Raw genomic sequence first — 18477 nt, forward strand, 5'->3', positions numbered from 1 at the left:
CTCCTCCTCCATAATTTTTTTTTATTCCAACACTTCTGCCACCAGGCTTTGAGGAGATGAATCTGTTTTCTTATTTAGTTTGGTAAGCCTGTGTATGACACATGCTCACTTGTGCAGAGGGAGGAGGTCTGAACACTCACAAAACAAGCCTAAAGGCACTGGAAGTAGACTGGGAATTCTTGCAGGAAGATGGAATGATTGGATGATGGTGGCAGATAAAAAATGCAGTATTTTTAATGTAAAAAAAAAAGAAAGAAAAAAAAGAAGAAAGAAATAAGTTATGACACCTGGTAACACACTTCATATGTAAAATTAAATGGATGTACAGTTGCTTACATTGTAATATTTGATTAGTCGAAAAGTGGTAAAATATTTTTGACAGGTGTAGTCCAGGCCAAATCCTGTAGTCCTGACAGAAAAAAATTCCCCATGTGAAACTGTAAATGTCTGACAGTCTCAGCTGCATCTCTGAGCCATGCCTAGGGTATTAGTTTGAAAGGCGAGTGAATTCTTGTTAAACTGACTGTCAAGCAAGATGAGAGATAATTTGGTCCAATACAATTTGCTGGTGTGTATATAAACTGCAGTCCTTTATTTTAGTTTTTCAAACTTAATTTTAATTATTCAAACAATGTATTTGCAGTAGCAAAGAAGATCTGGCAGCACAAATGCAAAGCTCTGTCTCCACAGAAAATGCAGACTATTATTTGGAATTCTGGCTTCAGGGGAGTGATGTCTCATACCTCAATTGAAATTTTTAGTCTCTTTCATTTAGATGCTGAAGAGTTGTGTTGCCTGGCTCATCACAGGAGACAGTCTTCTCAAGAATATTTGTTGACAGTTCTTTGAGAGTCTGAGGGAGAACTACTTCTTATAAATGCAGCTTTTTTCAATTGGCATAAAATATGCACAGCCTTGGAAAAATGTTATTAAAAACCCCAAATATTTTTTATTGTCTCCGAGTCATGCACTCCACATTGGTTAAGAGCAATGAATGACAGTGCATGTGCTAGTCAAACTGACTGAAAAGAGAGCAGGATCAATGTTTGAAGAGTTGGGTATTTGCTGAGCTGTATCTGTTAGTTGTCTCTACTCAGCTTCTGCAAGTGAGGTCAGCATTTTACTCTGTCAAGTAATTCATGTTCCTGCAGTCTCAGTCTTTAAGGGCTAGCTTGGACAGAATTATCAGCCCCAACAAACCATGAGCCAGCCCCATGATGTTACTGCAAGACAAAGAAACCTTAACAAACTAGTAAAATTTTCAGCATTTCTTACATGATACGTGCCAGGAGTAACAGTCTCCCCAGTCAAGACCCATTCAGGTCAGTGAGGACTTTGATATTAAAAGCCATAAGAATGATCTAATAGTCAAAGTGACTTTGACAAATTGAAAAAATAAAGTGCTGCATGAGACTGAGAAGGCTCTTTTCCATTACTGTGAGTGATTAAGATATGGTGTTACTTAAGATGAATGGAATGATGAGCATCCTTAGAGAAATTCTCAAGGAACTAGCAATCAATCTTTCTCTGTCCTCATCCTGTACTTTTCATTTGCTCTATTACATAGTTGCTTTTAAGTACAATCTCTTAGTTTTATTCGGGTTTGTTTTTTTTTTTTTTTTTTTTTTTTTTTGAGATCTCACATCTCTTACTGATGAAGTAAAAGAATAAAGAAACAGAAGTGTCCTGTTATTTCTGGAGACCTTCAAGTCACATTCAGATATGGCTCATCAGCTTTCTTTGGTCTCTAGATACAGTTGTCATTTTCATTTGTAGAACTTTAAGCCTTAGCCAGTTTCCTTTGACTAATGTTGGTCTTTATTGACTGACTGGAAATTGAGTTCTGCCCATCTCATGCTGACCTGCAGATGTACACAAACACTAATAAATCCCTTTTCCCAAGAAGCAGCCTGCCTGAGTTCCTAGTAGCAAATGGTGGTGCCAAAATGAACTGGACTTGCATAATTTTTAAATTCAGACTAAACCCACAGGTCAGTGCAGTGTTTGAGGAGGGTCTCTCATTCCTAGTTACAAAGATATTGTCTCTTTTAAGGGCTGTTTCATGAATCCTGTTTCCTGCTGCTCTGGAGCTGGAAGAATGGATAATAATTCTTGTGCCTCTGCATAGATTGAATTCATGAACCAGTCCAAGCACCAGGACAGCTTTACTACTACAAGAAATGTCTGTGGAACAGATGAAGGCATGAAAACACTTCCAGAGAGCCAGCAGACCTGCTGTTAAGGGGAAGTAAACTGATGCAATAGACAGGCAGAGCAGATGTTCCTTGCTTGGTAGTGTTATAAATGGGATGGGATCCTGGGGCAGCCCAGCCACAGCACACTGTAACCCCCACCAGAGTGCAAGGGGCCCAGCTTGGAAGGTGTTTGTCATCATAATGCAGCACTGTCAGGGACACCTGTCTGGAGTGCAGAAGGATAAATCTCCCATCAGGAACTGACAGCTCTGTGCTGTGTTTTAGGCATGAGCTAATTACAGAATTCATGCACTGATTTACTTTCTGACTGAGACTAAACAGTCAAAGGATTTCCCACTGATGAAGTTTATACATGAATAATCTTGTTCCTACCTGTGAGGGGAGAGTGGGAAGGAAAGCAGGATCCATGCAGCAGTAATCTGCTTATTTGCAGCTCTCATAAACTGCTGCTGTGTCTGATGAAGGAGTGGTTGATACACAACAAGGATCTGGGTTGCAGAAAAATGATCTCTGATACATCCATTTTTGCCAGTTCCCAGGGTCTGTGTTCCCATAATTGCTCAGCCATGCATTATGTAGTTAGTCAATAATAACAATGAAAAAGGAAAAAAAAAAAAAAAGAATTTTACATGCCATTTGAAAAATGTTGGGGTAGAATTTTATAATGTAAGAAAAAGCCTCTCCAAGCAGTGCTGAGTTTGTTTCTCACTTAATTTGCTAATCTTTTTAATGTTTTTAAACATGCCTTTCAATTCATGCTCTTGAAATTGGGTGCAATTCTAGGGAAAGATGCTTGAAATTAAATTGTTGGCTCTCTGTGCATTGTGGTAACACTAACCCTCGACTAGCAGCAGAGAACATGCAGCTGGGGTGCAGACAGCTGCTGTTCAAAAGCCTCAGCACAGGAGTGCATCCCAGGATACCTCACTTCTTGTCCTGTGGTCAGACCTGTCCTCCTGAGAAGTGCCCTGCTGGCTTTGCTGCTGACCAGGACCTCAGCTCTCAGGGCAGACTGATGTCTCCTCAGTCATGGTGATTATCTGAACTGCTCTGATCTGGGATCTGTCCCTTGGCATCTTCCCTGCTTCATTTCTCCAGCAGCAGAGAGCAGGGGGGTGGTGCTTCCCTACTTTATTCAGGTAATGATAGTGATAGAGATCTGTTTTTTCCTTCCCAAGACCTGGGAGAGCCATTGTCTAACAACTGGATAGGTGTATCCAGCCACAGCCTGGTGCAGCAGAGTAAGAGGTGATGGGAACCTGAGTGTAGCTAGGAGGAACTCATGTTTCCTTCTCTTTTCATTGACCCAGGATAGGGGGAGCTTGAAGAAAGGTAATGACAAAAGAAGAAAGGTGACAAAAGATAGTCAGGTCCCTTTGTGCTTCCTCCCCCTCCACACACACCCTCTCCCTTCCCATTGTCTCTGCTGGGCTTTGTGATTTGTCCTAAGATGAGAACACCTAGTGAGAAATGTCCTAAGAAAAGAATACAATGCACAAATTGCAGGAGGAACTGTGTGATTGCTTGCATAATCACAGAATCCCAGAAACATTTAGGTTGGAAAAGACTTCTGGGATCATCAGATCCAGCCTGTGCCTGAACACCACCGTGCCCCCCAGCCCTGGCACTACATCCAGTCTTTCCTTAAAGACCTCCAGGGGCAAAGACTCCCTGGACAGTCTGTTACAATGTCTAATCAGCCTTTCTGTGAAGAAATTCTTCCTAATGTCCAAGCTAAACCTCTCCTGGCACAGCTTCAGACTGTCCTCTTGTCCTGTCCTTTTCTTGTCCTGTCACTGCTTACCTGGGGGAACAGGCCAGTGCATTCCAGGGGAAGCTGTGATTGTTGCCACTGACTTTGGCATCAGCCTGCAAAAGGGTGTAAAATGCTGCTGGAGATGGGGCCAGCTGGGCACTCCCAGTTCCTACCTGGTGTTCTTACCTTAGGATAAATCAATATGCAGTTGCAGTCAGAAGGGAGAGAAGTGTATGTGGACAACGCACATGAAGACCCAAATGTTATCACCCACCACAAAGGGCCAACTGTTTTTTTTTTCTTAAAATCCTCAATTTTTAAGTGGAGACATAAGGAATTGAGATGCTCATTGCATTTGACCAACTGTGTAGCAACACCAGCTGCTCTGAGCCAGCCACCTGCCTACAGTGACAGTTGTGCTCCATCTTTTTCTGCAGCATGTCACGTTCCCATTCTGAAGGACAGATTTAACAGCAGAATGTGATGGGTTTAGAGCTACACTGTCCTGGCAGGTAGGGCCTGTGGAAGTTTTGTACTTTTAATGTAACAGAACTTCTGTATTTTCTTATTTACCAGTAATCTGATTCACCAGGAATAAAGGCAGCCTTCTCTTTCTAATTGGAGTCATAATTAGTGATCCACAAAACAGGACAGGCTTTGCTTTGCTGTTTCTCTGGTGCTGAGGCAAAGAGCAAACCTCAAAACCACCCAAATTTACATGTTACAAACAAGCAATGCCAGTGGGATCTATGGGGAAATCTGACTTACTCAAGATTGCAGTCAAGTTCCATTTTCCAGTGAAGTGGCAGATTGACAGTAGTAGTTGTTCTGAGTCTGACCACACTGTCATGTAGGTGTGTTAGTATGAGAAATTGGGGAAGTACAGTCTCAGGACAATACATGGGGCTGTTACAGCACCAAACAGTCTGCCTTAGGAACAGCACTTCTGAAATTAATCTGATTTACTGACCAAAGTCAGGAGATTTATAAACCATATATTTTTTAATCTTTAAAAGAAGGGTGTACTTGACAGTGCTGATGAGGGAAGCAGACTCCTGAGCTTCTGGGTCTGTGTACTTGGAGCTGGGTTTCCCACTGTGCACAGGAGAAGTACATCAGTCAAACTGTTATTGTACCTGCTGCTCTTCCATGGCTTCAGGTATCATCATCATCATCTGGAAGGGAAAAGCCTGGCTGTGACACTGCATGGAAAAGCTCCTAACAATGCCAGTCCCTGTCTGGCAGGAAAAGATCAGGCTAAGGAATGAGCTTAAATACCATGTGCTGCAGTAAGTATCATGAAATTACCAAGTTGACTCCAGTGTCAGCTGTCCTGTTGAACACAAATAAGTGTATCTTTTTCTGCAGCAATTGGGGTTATTATAACTAATTCACAAGCTCCCTCTGCTGGGCTGCCAGCATAGGAGAGCAATGGCAAAGCTCCTGTCATATTGCAGTCTGACCCATTTTCTTCAGCTTGTTTTGACACTTTGTACAGCATCAGAAGAAGTGTATGATCAAATTCATGTAAATGGCTTTTTAGAAGTGTAACAGAGAGAGATTTGATGTGTTAGATGCATAATAAAATGTTTTTATGTGCATAGGAGGTTTTTTCCCACAGTAATGTAACTGTAGCTGTTACCTCCTGAAAGTGCTCATGTATTTATCAAAAGATAATGATACTTGGCTTCAATAATGCTTTCTGTCACAGGAAAGAGCTCTAAGGAAATAAATACAGACCTGTTAAAAGAATTAAAAGCTTACAGTCATCAAATACACTTCATACAGTATGCAGTTTGATGTAGCAGTGGTTTTCTAAATGAGCCAAGGGGTTTGTAAAGCATTCAGAAGAATGAAAAAGTGCTGAAAACATTAATCAGAAGAGCTCATCCTGCTTCTTTCTGCCTAATCCACAAGGTCAAGATTTCTGTCTGCAGTTTTCAAAATACATACATGGGACTTAGCACTGTCATAACCAATAATTGGAAAATCTCTTTTAGTAGATGAAAAAGAATTGTGAAATTATTGACTGCCAACTAAACAATCTCAGGGTGAGAGCTTGCTAACAACAAAAAAAATAATGATGCTCTTTGATTGCTCTGTAGACATAGCACTTCCTGGCTGGCTTTTCACAAGGATTTACTGAAAAAAGGACCTGCCTTAAATAATTCACAGAATTGTGGAGTGCCTTTATAGGAAAAGACATATTGTCTGCAGTGACAAGAGAGAAAAATGGAGAGACTTTATGAACAATCACAGTGGCTTTTTTACTGCAAGTCAGGCTCCCAGACACAGACAGTGGTACAAAATAGGAAGTATTAAGGTGCTGCCTATGTCTTGTGCTTAAAATAACATGTAGCGGTCACCAGTATGACATGGGCATGTAGTGACAGGACAAGGGGGAATGGCTTTAAACTGAAAGAAGACAAGTTTGGTCTAAATATTAGGAAGAAATTCCTTACTGTAAAGGAAGTGAGACACTGGAACAGGTTGTGGAGAAGGTTTTCAAAGCCAGGGTGGACAGGGCTGGTCTAGTAAAGTTGTCCCTACCCATGGTGGGGGACTTGGAACTAAATGGTCTTTCAGGTGCCTTCCAACCCAAACTATTCTGCAATTCTGTGGTAAAATAGGTTGTCTTGTCTACAAGAATACAAAAAGGAATTAGGTGAAATTTTAAAGCACTAGCAGTATAACTCTTAGTGTCATTAGTCTTCCATTCATGTACTGACATGATAAAGAATGATTTTGCATATGCTTATATTAAGTGACATTCAAGAATTTTCTCAAATTATGTATCTTATGTCAAGCATGAATTTTTTTTTTAGGTAGCATATTCTCATATTGGCTTTATTCTGCATCAAAGCATCTGATGGCTCCAGAGAATGTGATATCAATATATGATTTATCCTTTCAAAGCCCTGAGGATAATCATCTGTTTCTTTTCTATCCTTAATTGAACATTACTTTAGTAATTCCCAGGGGCAAGGAGGCACTGGGGCTACACTGTAATGAAAATGAAGTTTGTAGGACCACAGTTGCGCTGTCTGTGGTTATGATTAATGTATTTTATGATTGTTGTTTTGGTCATAAGATTTAGCTCTTTTATTAAAGATACTGTGAGGAAGCATAGAGAGACAAGACACAGATTTTTTTTTTTTTTTTTTTTTTTGTAATGTGACAAATCTAAGGAGATTTTAACACAAAATTGGTTGAAGTAAAATGTGTCAAACAATGGAGATCTTAAATGTGATTGCTCATTATTCAGCAATTTGTCAGGCCACTAATAATGATGGTAAGTTAGAGTTTCTGTTCCAGTCAATCATGTTCCAGAATAAGGAGCAAATGCATGTCCTTCATATTAAATGTTTTGGGAAACAGGCAGCAGCCCTACAGTGACTGGATTGAGTGACTTGGGAAGAAGTATTTGTAGTCAGCATAAAGATTTGTTTATTTAGCTGTTATTTAGGACACATCTACCTGGTGTAAGCCCAGTAAGATCAGTCCAAGAAGCCAGAAATAAGGCTGTTTTCAAGATACACAGGTCAATTTCTTTCCTGTTTTCTTTGGTCATGTGGAAGTGGATCAGGTGGATTGATTTCCATCATTCATTTATACTTTTAAATACCATTTTTCACCTGTCTTTGCATATGGGCTGCTTTTGCATTATGAAAAAGAGGTGACATTCATTAGCATATTTCATTGTGCCAGCCAAAAGAGCATGTATAAGGATATGTATAGACTTAGGTATTCATAGCGTTCAAGTGTTCTGACTTTTTGCACTTATTTTATATTAAAAAACAATGAACAGTGCATTCTTATCTAGCTGATACTTCTTTATGCAGCACTGTGGAAGGCTGGATTTGGATAGAAGTTTGCATCCATTTGAAATACACAAACAGCATTCTAACACAGCCATTAATTCAATTTAAAAATTAAATGTGCTGAACATAAAAATAAGCTTAGCAAAACATGGTTTGTATTGAAAGCTAGGTAATATTAAGTGAGGGAATCATTACATACAGAAAATGAACTGACTGAGATTTTTTTAACCACATGCCTTTGCCTATTTGAATTACAATTAGTAGAACTTACCCTTCACATTTATTTTTAAAGAATGATCTTATTAATGCTTTCACAAGGTATGGAATTCAGAGGTATAGGTCCCAAATTTCAAGACAGTAAAATGAGACCTCTGGAGAGAATTCAGTGTTTCTCACTGTGTCTTTGCTCTCCTCATTTGCTTTAGATTCAAATCATCTCTTTAAATTTTGTGAAGCTAAAGCAATTAATTTTAAAATGACTGGAAATGAGTGAAGTCTCCAGATGTTACTGGTTTATTTAATGGTTTAATTAATTCTACTGCAGTAATATTAAAGTGCACTATCAAGATGAGAACTAGGTTATTCTCCAGGTTGTACAAATACCAGAGTCATTTGGAGCAGCTGTGGTAAAATCCTTTGTTATCCTGGAGCAAGGTGAGACACACAAACAAGATCTTTCAGGCTATTAATTCTCAGTCAAGTTTTAATTGATATTAATTTTCTTTAGCATCTTTTACAATCCAAATGAGAAAATATAGTTTATAACAGATGTTGTCTCCATATTAAAGCTATCAGTATTTTTTAAACTTGAAGAATTAATTGTAAATCCTATGATAATACAAATTACAGCAAACCCAGATGTGTTCAGAAACATTTCAAAGACATTATTCTGATATTCCAGTTAATTTTAGGACTGCCATTTATCTTGTCAAGACTATCTGTACAGCCTTTTCCTTTTTTTTTTTTTCCTGTGTCATTTTGCCTTTTCCTCAGTTCTCTTTTCACAAGTTCAAATTTATTTCTTCAAAGTACAGCTGCCATATAGGCTTTCCCCCAAAGCTAAAACACAACTTCAGTTAAATGATTTAATTGGCCTAGGTATTGGTCAGTAATGTCCAGGTGTGGCTGACACAGAAGATTGCTGGAGAATTTCATGTAATAAGAGTTGTAGTTAAAACGTGTGAAACTGATTTCTCACTGAATGCTTTAGCTCATTAATATGGAAATGTTCATGTCTGGTCAAATATGAGATTTGTCAATCTTGCTTCTGACACCTCTAAGAGTAAGGCATTAGTCATTTTAAGGACTGAATTAACCTGTTTGTGATGCTAAAGTCCCACAAGCGTAGCTAGCCTGTCTTGATAGAAGCCTGTCTTGCACTTCATTTTTCTTAGCATTTTCTTCTTTTAAGAAAGGCAGATGTTTTTACTAAGAGGTCTCTGAACCCTCATGCATGGTAGTAATTTTCAGTAATTTAGTAGCAATTTAGTAAATCTTCTTTGCTTCATTTTTTAAAAAATCTTGTCTGAATAAAAACCTGTCTAGATCAGTGTGTCCAAATAAAGCCTGTAACATTTACAGCTTTAATCTTTTCCTTTGTCTTCTCCTAATTCCATTCCCCCCAGTCTGGAGGCTGCTCTTCTGCAGCTTGCCTGCTGCTTGTTGTCAGCTTCCATCAGACTGAAGGTTCTCTGGGAAGGAAAGACTCTTAGAGGGCCTCTTTTCACCTCATCTGTGCAGCTAAAGATTTGACATTCACTTCCTGAGACAGGATGAAACTCTGGTTTTGAGAAACATTATGTAAATCGACTGTGTTATGTAAGGAACTCCTAATAATGATGTACATTACAGCATATTTATAAGATTAAAGGCAGTACTGCATCCTGTGCACTGGCAAAAAAGCAGAGTACTGAAAAATGTCTTTAAAAAATGAAATAATTATAATAGACTTGATGTTTGTTTGATGTTTCTGTTTAGGTGCTTACTGCAGCACAAATTAAATCAATTTGCCTGGCCATACTGGAATCAGGAAAACAGTATGCAGTGAAGAAGAGGAAACCAGTCCCACTCATGTATTCCTACTATGGAACAGAATATCTTGGTGAGTAAAACACACCAGTACCTCTGATACTGTGCTGCATGGAGATGCTGATCTGGTAGGCACTTCACAAATAAAATACATAAAATTTACCATGTGGGATTTCTCCTGAAGCAGTTGGGATCATCCAGCCTCCTGAGCTGTGAGGTTGGACTGAGGAGCTGGAGGGGAGGGCTGGTGCTGCTGAGCACTGGGGAATGCCAGAGGTGCCTGTGCTGCAGCAGGGGAGCAGCTTCATTCCCAGTTTTCTGCCCTGGTAAATAAAAGTGCCTTGCCAGCAGAGGCAGTGAGGGATGTGGTGTCTGTGCCTGTGTGGAGCAGGTTGCTCAGGGCTCCTCAGGGATGTTCTCTGTGAGCTACTGTTGCTGTGCCAGACTGGCAGAGAGGATTTGGCCACAGCACTGTGACTGAGGCACGTGGGCAGCTGCTCCTCTCCCAGCTTGGTTGGAGCTCACCTGAAGCAGTGGTGAAAAGCCACAGGGCTTCTCAAGGCTCAATATCACTGCAGAAAGTGTGAGATTGGTTCACACTTCCCTGGCAGGGGAGCAGAGAGAACAGTCACTGAGTGGTGTGTTCCACAGACCCTGGCACATACAGACAGTTCTTGCACTGAAATTTAGGTGTTAGCTCAGTGATACTGTCAGTCAGTAACTGGGAAATACCCATCTGTGGCCCAGTTTCAATTTGCATTCAATAAATGCAAATATATGGCCCAGATTGTGCAGTGTGTCAAGAAGAGTAACACTTTGAAACAGAATTCAGTTCAGGTTCAATTTAACTTTATACAGCAAGTTTCAGTCATATCATATGAGAGCAGAAGGGATTCACAGATATTTTTGCAAAGCTAGAGGAATTAGAAATGGCAGAAGTAGTAAAATATGGTATTATGCACCTAGAAATCTTTTATTCCAAGCACTATTCCAGTATGCATTAAGATGATGAAGGAGCCAAGCTCTTGATAAGGAAATCTGTCCCAAGGGAAAGTTGCAATGAGGTGCAGACAGGACCTAAACCCACCCTCTAATTGAATTGTTTCTGTTCTTTCCAGGTGCAGCTCATGGGCTTTCCTCAATCCTGCAGATGTTGCTCTCCTATTATGAGTACCTGCAGCCAGCAGATCAGGAGCTGGTGTGGCAGAGTGTGGATTTCCTGATGGACCAGGAGCAGAACAGCAACTGGCCCCCTGAGCTGGGGGAGACCATCGAGCGGGAGAACGAGCTGGTGCACTGGTGCCATGGAGCTCCAGGTTCTCTTCCCATTGATGCTATGCATAGCCAGATGCTGATCACTTTGCTTTTCTACATTAGGTGATTCCATGCAGAAGATAATCTCAGGTTAAATTTTACCAGAGTGACAAAATCTTAAAGGACATAAAGAAGTTACACTACGATGTGTGGAAATTCATTAATTGCTATCGTTCTTCCCCAGAAAAACATGAATCCCATCACAGATGGAGCTTACAAGAATATTTCAGCTACCTCAGTGTTTGTTAAATTCAGACCACAAGAGAGCCAGCCATTTCCTTAGACACTTGAGTTGGTTGTATGTCATGTGTGTTCACATAAGGTTACCATGAACTGAGCTGCACAGTGCTTTGGTGAAGATTATGATAAATCTGTTTAAATCCCCTCTAAAAAGAAGCCAAAAAGTTGGAATTTTTTAGCAGAAGTTATTATGCAAAACTATATAACTAGAATAAAGCAGCGTAGGCTTCACTGGAAAAAAAAAAGAAGTGAGTTTCTTTTTCTCATTTAGTAAACATTTGTATCTGTTGCCAGTGTAAGAAATTATCTTGTCTATTCCTGTGTTTCTTTCAGTGTAAGCAGGTGAGTGAGTGGGGATTTGGAGACTACAGAAGACAGTTCTAAGAGTTTACTGTTTAAAGGCAAAAATGTGACTGCTCTTTTAAAATGATAAAAGTCTGGAATGTTAGAGTAAACCCTGAAATTCAGTAATGCCCTGAAAAGATTGAAAGTGATGTTATGACAACACACACATCTTACTGTGTGTTTTTAGCATGGCAGATACTCCCCCCTCCACATGGAGCATTTAGAGGCTACACTGATATGTAGAGCATGAGACTGCAGATTTTTTAGTGTATTAATCTATTTTCTTTTGTGTTCTGTGAAACCATTGTTGTGCTTATTACAAAAGACAATCTCACTGCTGTTTTCCTAGGCATTGCATATCTGTTTGCCAAAGCTTACCTGGTTTCCAAGAAGCCTCAATATCTGGACACTTGTATCCGCTGTGGGGAGCTCACCTGGCAGAAGGGCCTGCTGAAGAAGGGCCCTGGAATATGCCACGGGGTGGCTGGCAGTGCTTATGTGTTCCTGCTGCTGTATAGGCTCACTGGGAACTCCAAATACATATACAGGGCACAAAGGTGAGCATTGCTGCCTTCTGGATTTAGGGAAATTGCAGAAAAGTTCAGGAACATTTCCAAAGCAGAGTCTGTGATCACACCCTCGGATGTAACCCGGGTGTTAAAGCTTCAGGGTCGAGTCTAGCTGTGAGTTCTGGGGTGGGTGCACTTTGTGGGAACTCTGCAGTCTCATTCAGACTGCCTGGGCTCTCCCAGGCTCCCTCCCTGCCTGAGAGCCTGAGTTCCTTCAGAAAGAACTGGGCTGGATGTGGAGGAATCACTGCATCCAGGTCTCATCCTGATGTGATGGCAGAGCTCAGACAAGCTGTGCACCCAAGTCCTGGAGTAGATTTGTTATGATTTTTTCAGAACATTTAATACTCTTTAACACTATTCCATATTACTACAAGTGGAAAGTAAGTATAGCATGTGGTGTGCAATTATTTATATTTTTTAAATATATCATTCTCACCTTTAGCTTAGCTTGAGGAGTTAATTCTCTTTTGGCTGGACCACAAGCACTTGTGGTCCAGTGAAAATGCTGTCATGGTGCTGCAGCTATCATTAATTTACCTCTAAAGTATCTCTAGTTTACTGTGCCTCTAAAAACATTCTATTCCACCTATCCATGTTTTCCTTACAGCACAGAATAACAAGGCCAAGCTGTATAATAATTAAGATGACTGATCTTCAGCCCTTTGCTTATTTTTTAATTTGTGTAGCTATTTCAGCATTACAGAATTTGCTGCATTGATATGAAGCATTGCTTGCATCCTAGAAGTTACCAAAAAGTATTTGTTTAATGATACCTCTTACAGAAATCAGGAATATTTTATAGCTCTTAAACAAGCACAATGCACACACAGATTGCAAAGGTTTGTCTCTTTGGATCTAATGAACCTCAGCTTCTTGTGGGAATTGGATAGTGTAAATATGTAGAAAAGGTTAAATACTCACCATTCTAGTTTTTTTAATTACTGAATGTTATTAAAATGATGCTTCCAAACAACAAGCAGAGAGGGACATAAGGTGATAACTCTTTTTTTTTTCTCTCTTAGGTTTGCAGATTTCTTATTTACAGAAGAATTTAAGTCTGGATCCCGGGCACTAGAAAGTGTATATAGCCTGTATGAAGGTTTTTCAGGAACTGTGTGTTTCCTGACTGACTTGCTGCAACCCAATCAAGCCGAGTTTCCTCTCTTCAGTGTCTTTGTCTAAAGACTGATGCTCTCCAGGGCCACATCCCTGAGGTAGTGGGACAGGGCACCTGCAGTTTTCAAGACAGGCTATTTACAAAACGAGATGGGGTACCACTAATGCTAGCCTTAATGTAGCTGGGAGTCAGATCAAAAACAACACACACTGGGGCTTGGGGGTGGGAAAGTGTGTGCTCAAAATTAATGGGTCAGTGGGGAAAAAAAATGGGGGGCTGATGACTATTCAAGTGAGAGAGGAAGGGGCATTATCAAACTTTTAATTTGGTGTAAAAAAGACAAGAGAGAATTGCAGAAACATGCAAAGCAGAAACAGTGATGCACCCAGTAGGTTTTAAAAAGAGTCCTGAAAAAACCATTTATGGAATAATGCACTAATTGGGGAGGGTGTTGTAGACATGTCACTGCACTGCACAAAGGCAAAATCTGGGATTTTTTTACCTAAACCACATCTGCTAGTTTTAGTAACATGTATTAAGAGAATCTGTATCTTTGAGCTCTTTGGTCATCATGTAATGGCAGTTCTGTAGATATCTGTGTGTGTTCAGGCTGCAGTTTCACAGTCCATTTCAGCAAGTGGGGTCTCATGTGTAAATGAGCACTGAATTGGACCCTTCCTTTTAGAGCTCAGTCTGTGGCAAGGAGCTGGTCTCCTTTCTCATCTACTACAACTGTGTCATGTCTTGTATTTTCCCAGTCACATGGAAGATGGGTGGAGCCATGCAGAATTGAAAAGTTCTGTAGCAAAGATACAGCAGGCAGATGCTTTCTTCATGGTACAGCATTGCTAGATAAGTATTGTTCAGTGATGCAAAAGCTTTCTTTAAAAATTAATTACTTTTAGCAGCATCTCTGAACAGTACCCTAAATTTTTTCAGACGATGGAAAATCTATTTTCCTTGATGAATTCTTCACTACAAACCCTGCAAAATGAATACAATCCTGGGATGGCATAGTAATCCTCAGAAAAAACTTGCTAACAAAACTCAAAATTGCTTTTTTCCTAGTTATGTCCAAATGATTTTTTGGCTAAAAAATAATTTTAATAGAAATAAATGGGTTGCTCAATACTAGTTGCACTAGCACTTAAAATTGCAATTATATGTAGTTTTCTATGTATTATAGATATGATCACATGGTACTTGAAAGCTAAAGAAAGCACTAACATAGATTTATACTAAAAATAGAAAATTGATATATGTATTTAAAATCTATTTGCTATTTATTTATTTTTCATTTATATGGGAATAATATCTATAAAGACAAGTAGGGAAAACCAATATGTCAAAAACTGAAGTTAGAGAGAAAAAGCTGCTGTCCATGCACTGCCAAACAATGCAGTCCCTCTTCCTGCATTCTCAGCTGGAGGAGATTACAATTTCTTTATTTTTAATGCCTAATGGATTAAAGTTCCCATTTCATTTCAGTGGGCTTTGATCAGGCTATAAGTTGGAGCTGGGTCTTGAAATCCTTCCACATTTTAATACAATAATCCCTTCCTGCTCTTGCCACTATTATTTTAATGAGATGGCTTGCATTATTATGAGTTGCAGAAAAGGATTTATATTACTCTGCCTTGCACTGTGTGGTTCTAATTAATTACTTAATCATAGAAATAACCATATTTCACTGGTGAATAAAGCAATGCAGTTCTGTATCGGTTTGTCAAGAACTTAGGTATCTTTTAGTGAATGGAAATGGTAAAATGAAATATACATTTGTTAATGTGTTTATTAAAACACGTAAGTTAAAACGTTAGATGGTGTTTTAAGAAATCCACTAATGTCACTTACTTGGTTACTCTGAGCAGTGGAACGTGTGCATACACAGGGATGAATTCCATAGGGAGGGTGTACACATGAGGCTGAATCAAAAAGTCAGTGGATATGGGAGTGTGCTCTGCCCAGCCCTGTGCAAAGCCAATTGTCAGTAGTGCAGATCCTAAATCCATTAGGATTTTTATCTAGTTGGTTCCTGTAATGCATTTGGCCCCTATATTTCATAACTGGAAGCATATTAAAGAAAAATTTAAGGGAGGTAAAACTTGGCCTATCCACTTCTTTTAAATGTGATTCTTCACAAATGCCAGGAAATAAACATTGAAGTCAGTGTCAGCTTTCTAGTGGTTTTTCCTGTGTGTCTCTCTTTGTAGAATTTCTCCCTATTCACATTCAGAAAAGACTCTGATCTTCTCTGTGTTAGGGTCAACAGCACAGGTCAAAAAAACCAGATCTCCTGTCCACAGAGCCATTCTTTGTATATGAAGCCACATGTTTTGGAGAGAGAAAGACAATTGTTTGAGTAAAAGCTAGTCTGTTCTACAATGAGAAAACTCATAGAACTACCCAGTTTTGGAAATCCGGGTCCAAAACATCTGTGCAGGTAATGTGAGTTCAGCACTGATTCGGCAAAGGCAGCACACAAACATCCAGTCTCATGGGATACATCTGGAAAAAGTCTTGGAACATATTTGTTCATCTCTTTCATCAGACATGTCAGTGTGAACTCACTCTGAGATTTGTGGCTTTTTTTACCCGACCTGGCTGGGTTAATGTGATTTCTTGATGTGCTGCAGTCACGGCTTCTGAACACAGTGCAAATACACCCCAGGGCTCTTTGGAAATGCCACTCATTAAATGAGCAGGGTTTATTAATATTTCCCTTCCTTATTATCTTATCTGATTTTTTTTTTCTGCATTCTATATGCTGTTACATATGTGCTGTTGCAATCTTTATTTATTGCTTTTAAGACATTGACAGAACAGCAACCTGAGTAGAGCTGTCAGCACTTTTCAGTGTAATAAAAAGTAAGGTCCTCTGTGCACCCTTCTTCCTGCTTTGAGAAATCAATCTTGCAACCTTTGCTAGACATTCTCCATGGGATGCTGCCTCCTCCTGCTCCCGAATTGGGCCCTTATAGACTGAAAAATATAATCCTGAAGAGATTCTGCCCTGGTGCTGTGACAAAGACTATGTTGTGGGAAACTCGAGAAGCTTCTTTCAGGGTGTAAAACACAGTAACTACATCATGTTTGCACATTAGTTTCTTGGCTGTGTTTAGTTTATAAAGTGTAGGCAATAGGAATTTAGGTGATATAATAGTATTTATGCTGTTAAAGCAAAGAGGATGCATTATGTGGGTATTGGTGCTTATTTGTGATGTACCTGTGTTTGTGGTGCTATTTGTGAGTAAAGCTGTAGATTACACATCAGTTTAAGGAGCTATATACTGTTCATGACTTTTAGCCTGCCATCCATAGATTACTGTCAGGGAATAATTTTGAGGGAAACTAGATTTGTAGTGTCCAGATTTATTGATTTCAGGATTCATAGAACCAGATGCAATAAGTTTTATCAATGGTACAGTTCTAGCAAATATATCTTTATTTTTACCTGCTACTCACAACTTATTGTCATAATAATGTGTTTATTTTGTGCCACTGCTTTCAATATCTGCTTTGTTTGCATTATTGTTGCCTTGAATTTCCCTGCCTTTGTTTCCCAACCTCTGAATAACTTGAGGTGGCTGAAGAAGCAGCCCAGGTCTTTTGTTCTTGAAAATAAGATTGATTGATTTTGCTTAAGCAGGGTGTTCTACTAACTTGCATTACATTATTTTATGCTCCCAGATGGTCCCACTGGCTGTGCCATTTCCCACCTACTAATGAAAAATCATTATCCTGTGTAAAAACTGTCACTGGTGTTTTAGTTCATTAAATAAAAGAGAGACTTTCTAGGGAGCACGGTCACTTCTCCAGGATTTCAGTTCTGTTAGGACAATCAAAACCAAGTGAAATGGCTAAACATTCCAAAATACACTTTTAAATAGTTCTGGGAAATATGCATAAGGGAATGCAAGTAAAGGGATCACCTTTATTGCTACTCTGACAAATTAAGTAATGCCACTTTGATGTTCTAATACTGATTATACATGAACATGGGAAGAATATGACAAGAATACTGATTGGTTTTTCAAATACTGTGGGTAAAAACAAACTGGGGGTATCTGCTGTATTCAGAAATGTAGAGGGGCAATATGTGCAAATGGAAACTTTGATAAGCAATCAAGTTTTTGTACTCACATAGTTTTCTGCATATAGTTACAGCATCTGCCAACATACTGCATGTTTTATGCCAACAGTGACCTATTTTAATGTATGAGAATATATCCTTGTTCTTTGGATCTCTGAGGTCTGCCAAGTAAATCTCAGGTGCAGTAATCTTCTACATACCTTGAATATTCACTGGCATGAGTGCATATTCTAATCTGTAGGAAGATTAGTATATCAGGACTAAAATTGCCCTATAGATTTTCAGAGTAATCTTGCTCTGAAGAACTAATAATTTCTGCCTGGCAGTATAGCCTGGACTGCTCTGAGAAGACATTTCAGTTTATACAAATATATCTTAGATTAAGTAGTAGCAGCAGAAAGCTAAATTGAAAAGAATAAGAAAATGACCAAAAATCCCACTATGAGGGGAACAACATACTTCAAAGCCATAATCCAAAAATGCTCAGGGCCCACAAAACAATACAGCAGTTTAGGGATGTGAGTAGGCATTTTCCAAGGGAATAGCACAGTGTTTCATGGCACAAGTGGTAGTACAGCAAGCACTGTGCAGGTTTCAGCTGCCTTGAACAGCACTCCATTGCCATTATAGCAAAGTCATCAAATGTTAAAAAACATTTGCCTGTGAAGGAGTTGTGTATAGCTGAACCCACTGCCTACTCCTATCTTTTAATGGAACAGAAGTGATTTGCACTATCCATGATGGGGCAGTGTAAAAGAATACATTTAAGAAGCCAATAGCACCAACTTTTCAATCTGTCTTTGAGTTACTAAACCTGACTAATTTGTACTGTCACCATTGTCCTACACCCCGTATATCTGAAATTCTATATCATGCTCTCAAAAAATTAATTTATAGATAGCAATCTGCTTGGAAATACATAAGGTCGTATTTATTTTTAATGCTTAAAAGGGAGTCCCTTGACTTTGTTCATTG

General features: G+C 39.3%; 1 protein-coding gene across 1 annotated transcript in view; it reads left to right on the top strand.

Moving 5' to 3' along the window:
- LANCL3 (LanC like family member 3) overlaps nucleotides 1-18136 on the top strand; it is a 34218-nt gene extending 16082 nt beyond the window's left edge. Inside the window, exons 2-5 of the mRNA XM_079327003.1 lie at nucleotides 9771-9894; nucleotides 10940-11137; nucleotides 12070-12277; nucleotides 13315-18136. Of these exons, the coding sequence (XP_079183129.1) occupies nucleotides 9771-9894; nucleotides 10940-11137; nucleotides 12070-12277; nucleotides 13315-13474 (690 nt within the window). The 3' untranslated portion in view covers nucleotides 13475-18136. The remainder of the gene's footprint in view (nucleotides 1-9770; nucleotides 9895-10939; nucleotides 11138-12069; nucleotides 12278-13314) is intronic.
- The last annotated feature ends 341 nt before the right edge of the window (nucleotides 18137-18477 follow it).

Source organism: Erithacus rubecula (genome assembly GCF_903797595.1).
Source record: "Erithacus rubecula genome assembly, chromosome: 1".
NCBI lineage: Eukaryota > Metazoa > Chordata > Aves > Passeriformes > Muscicapidae > Erithacus > Erithacus rubecula.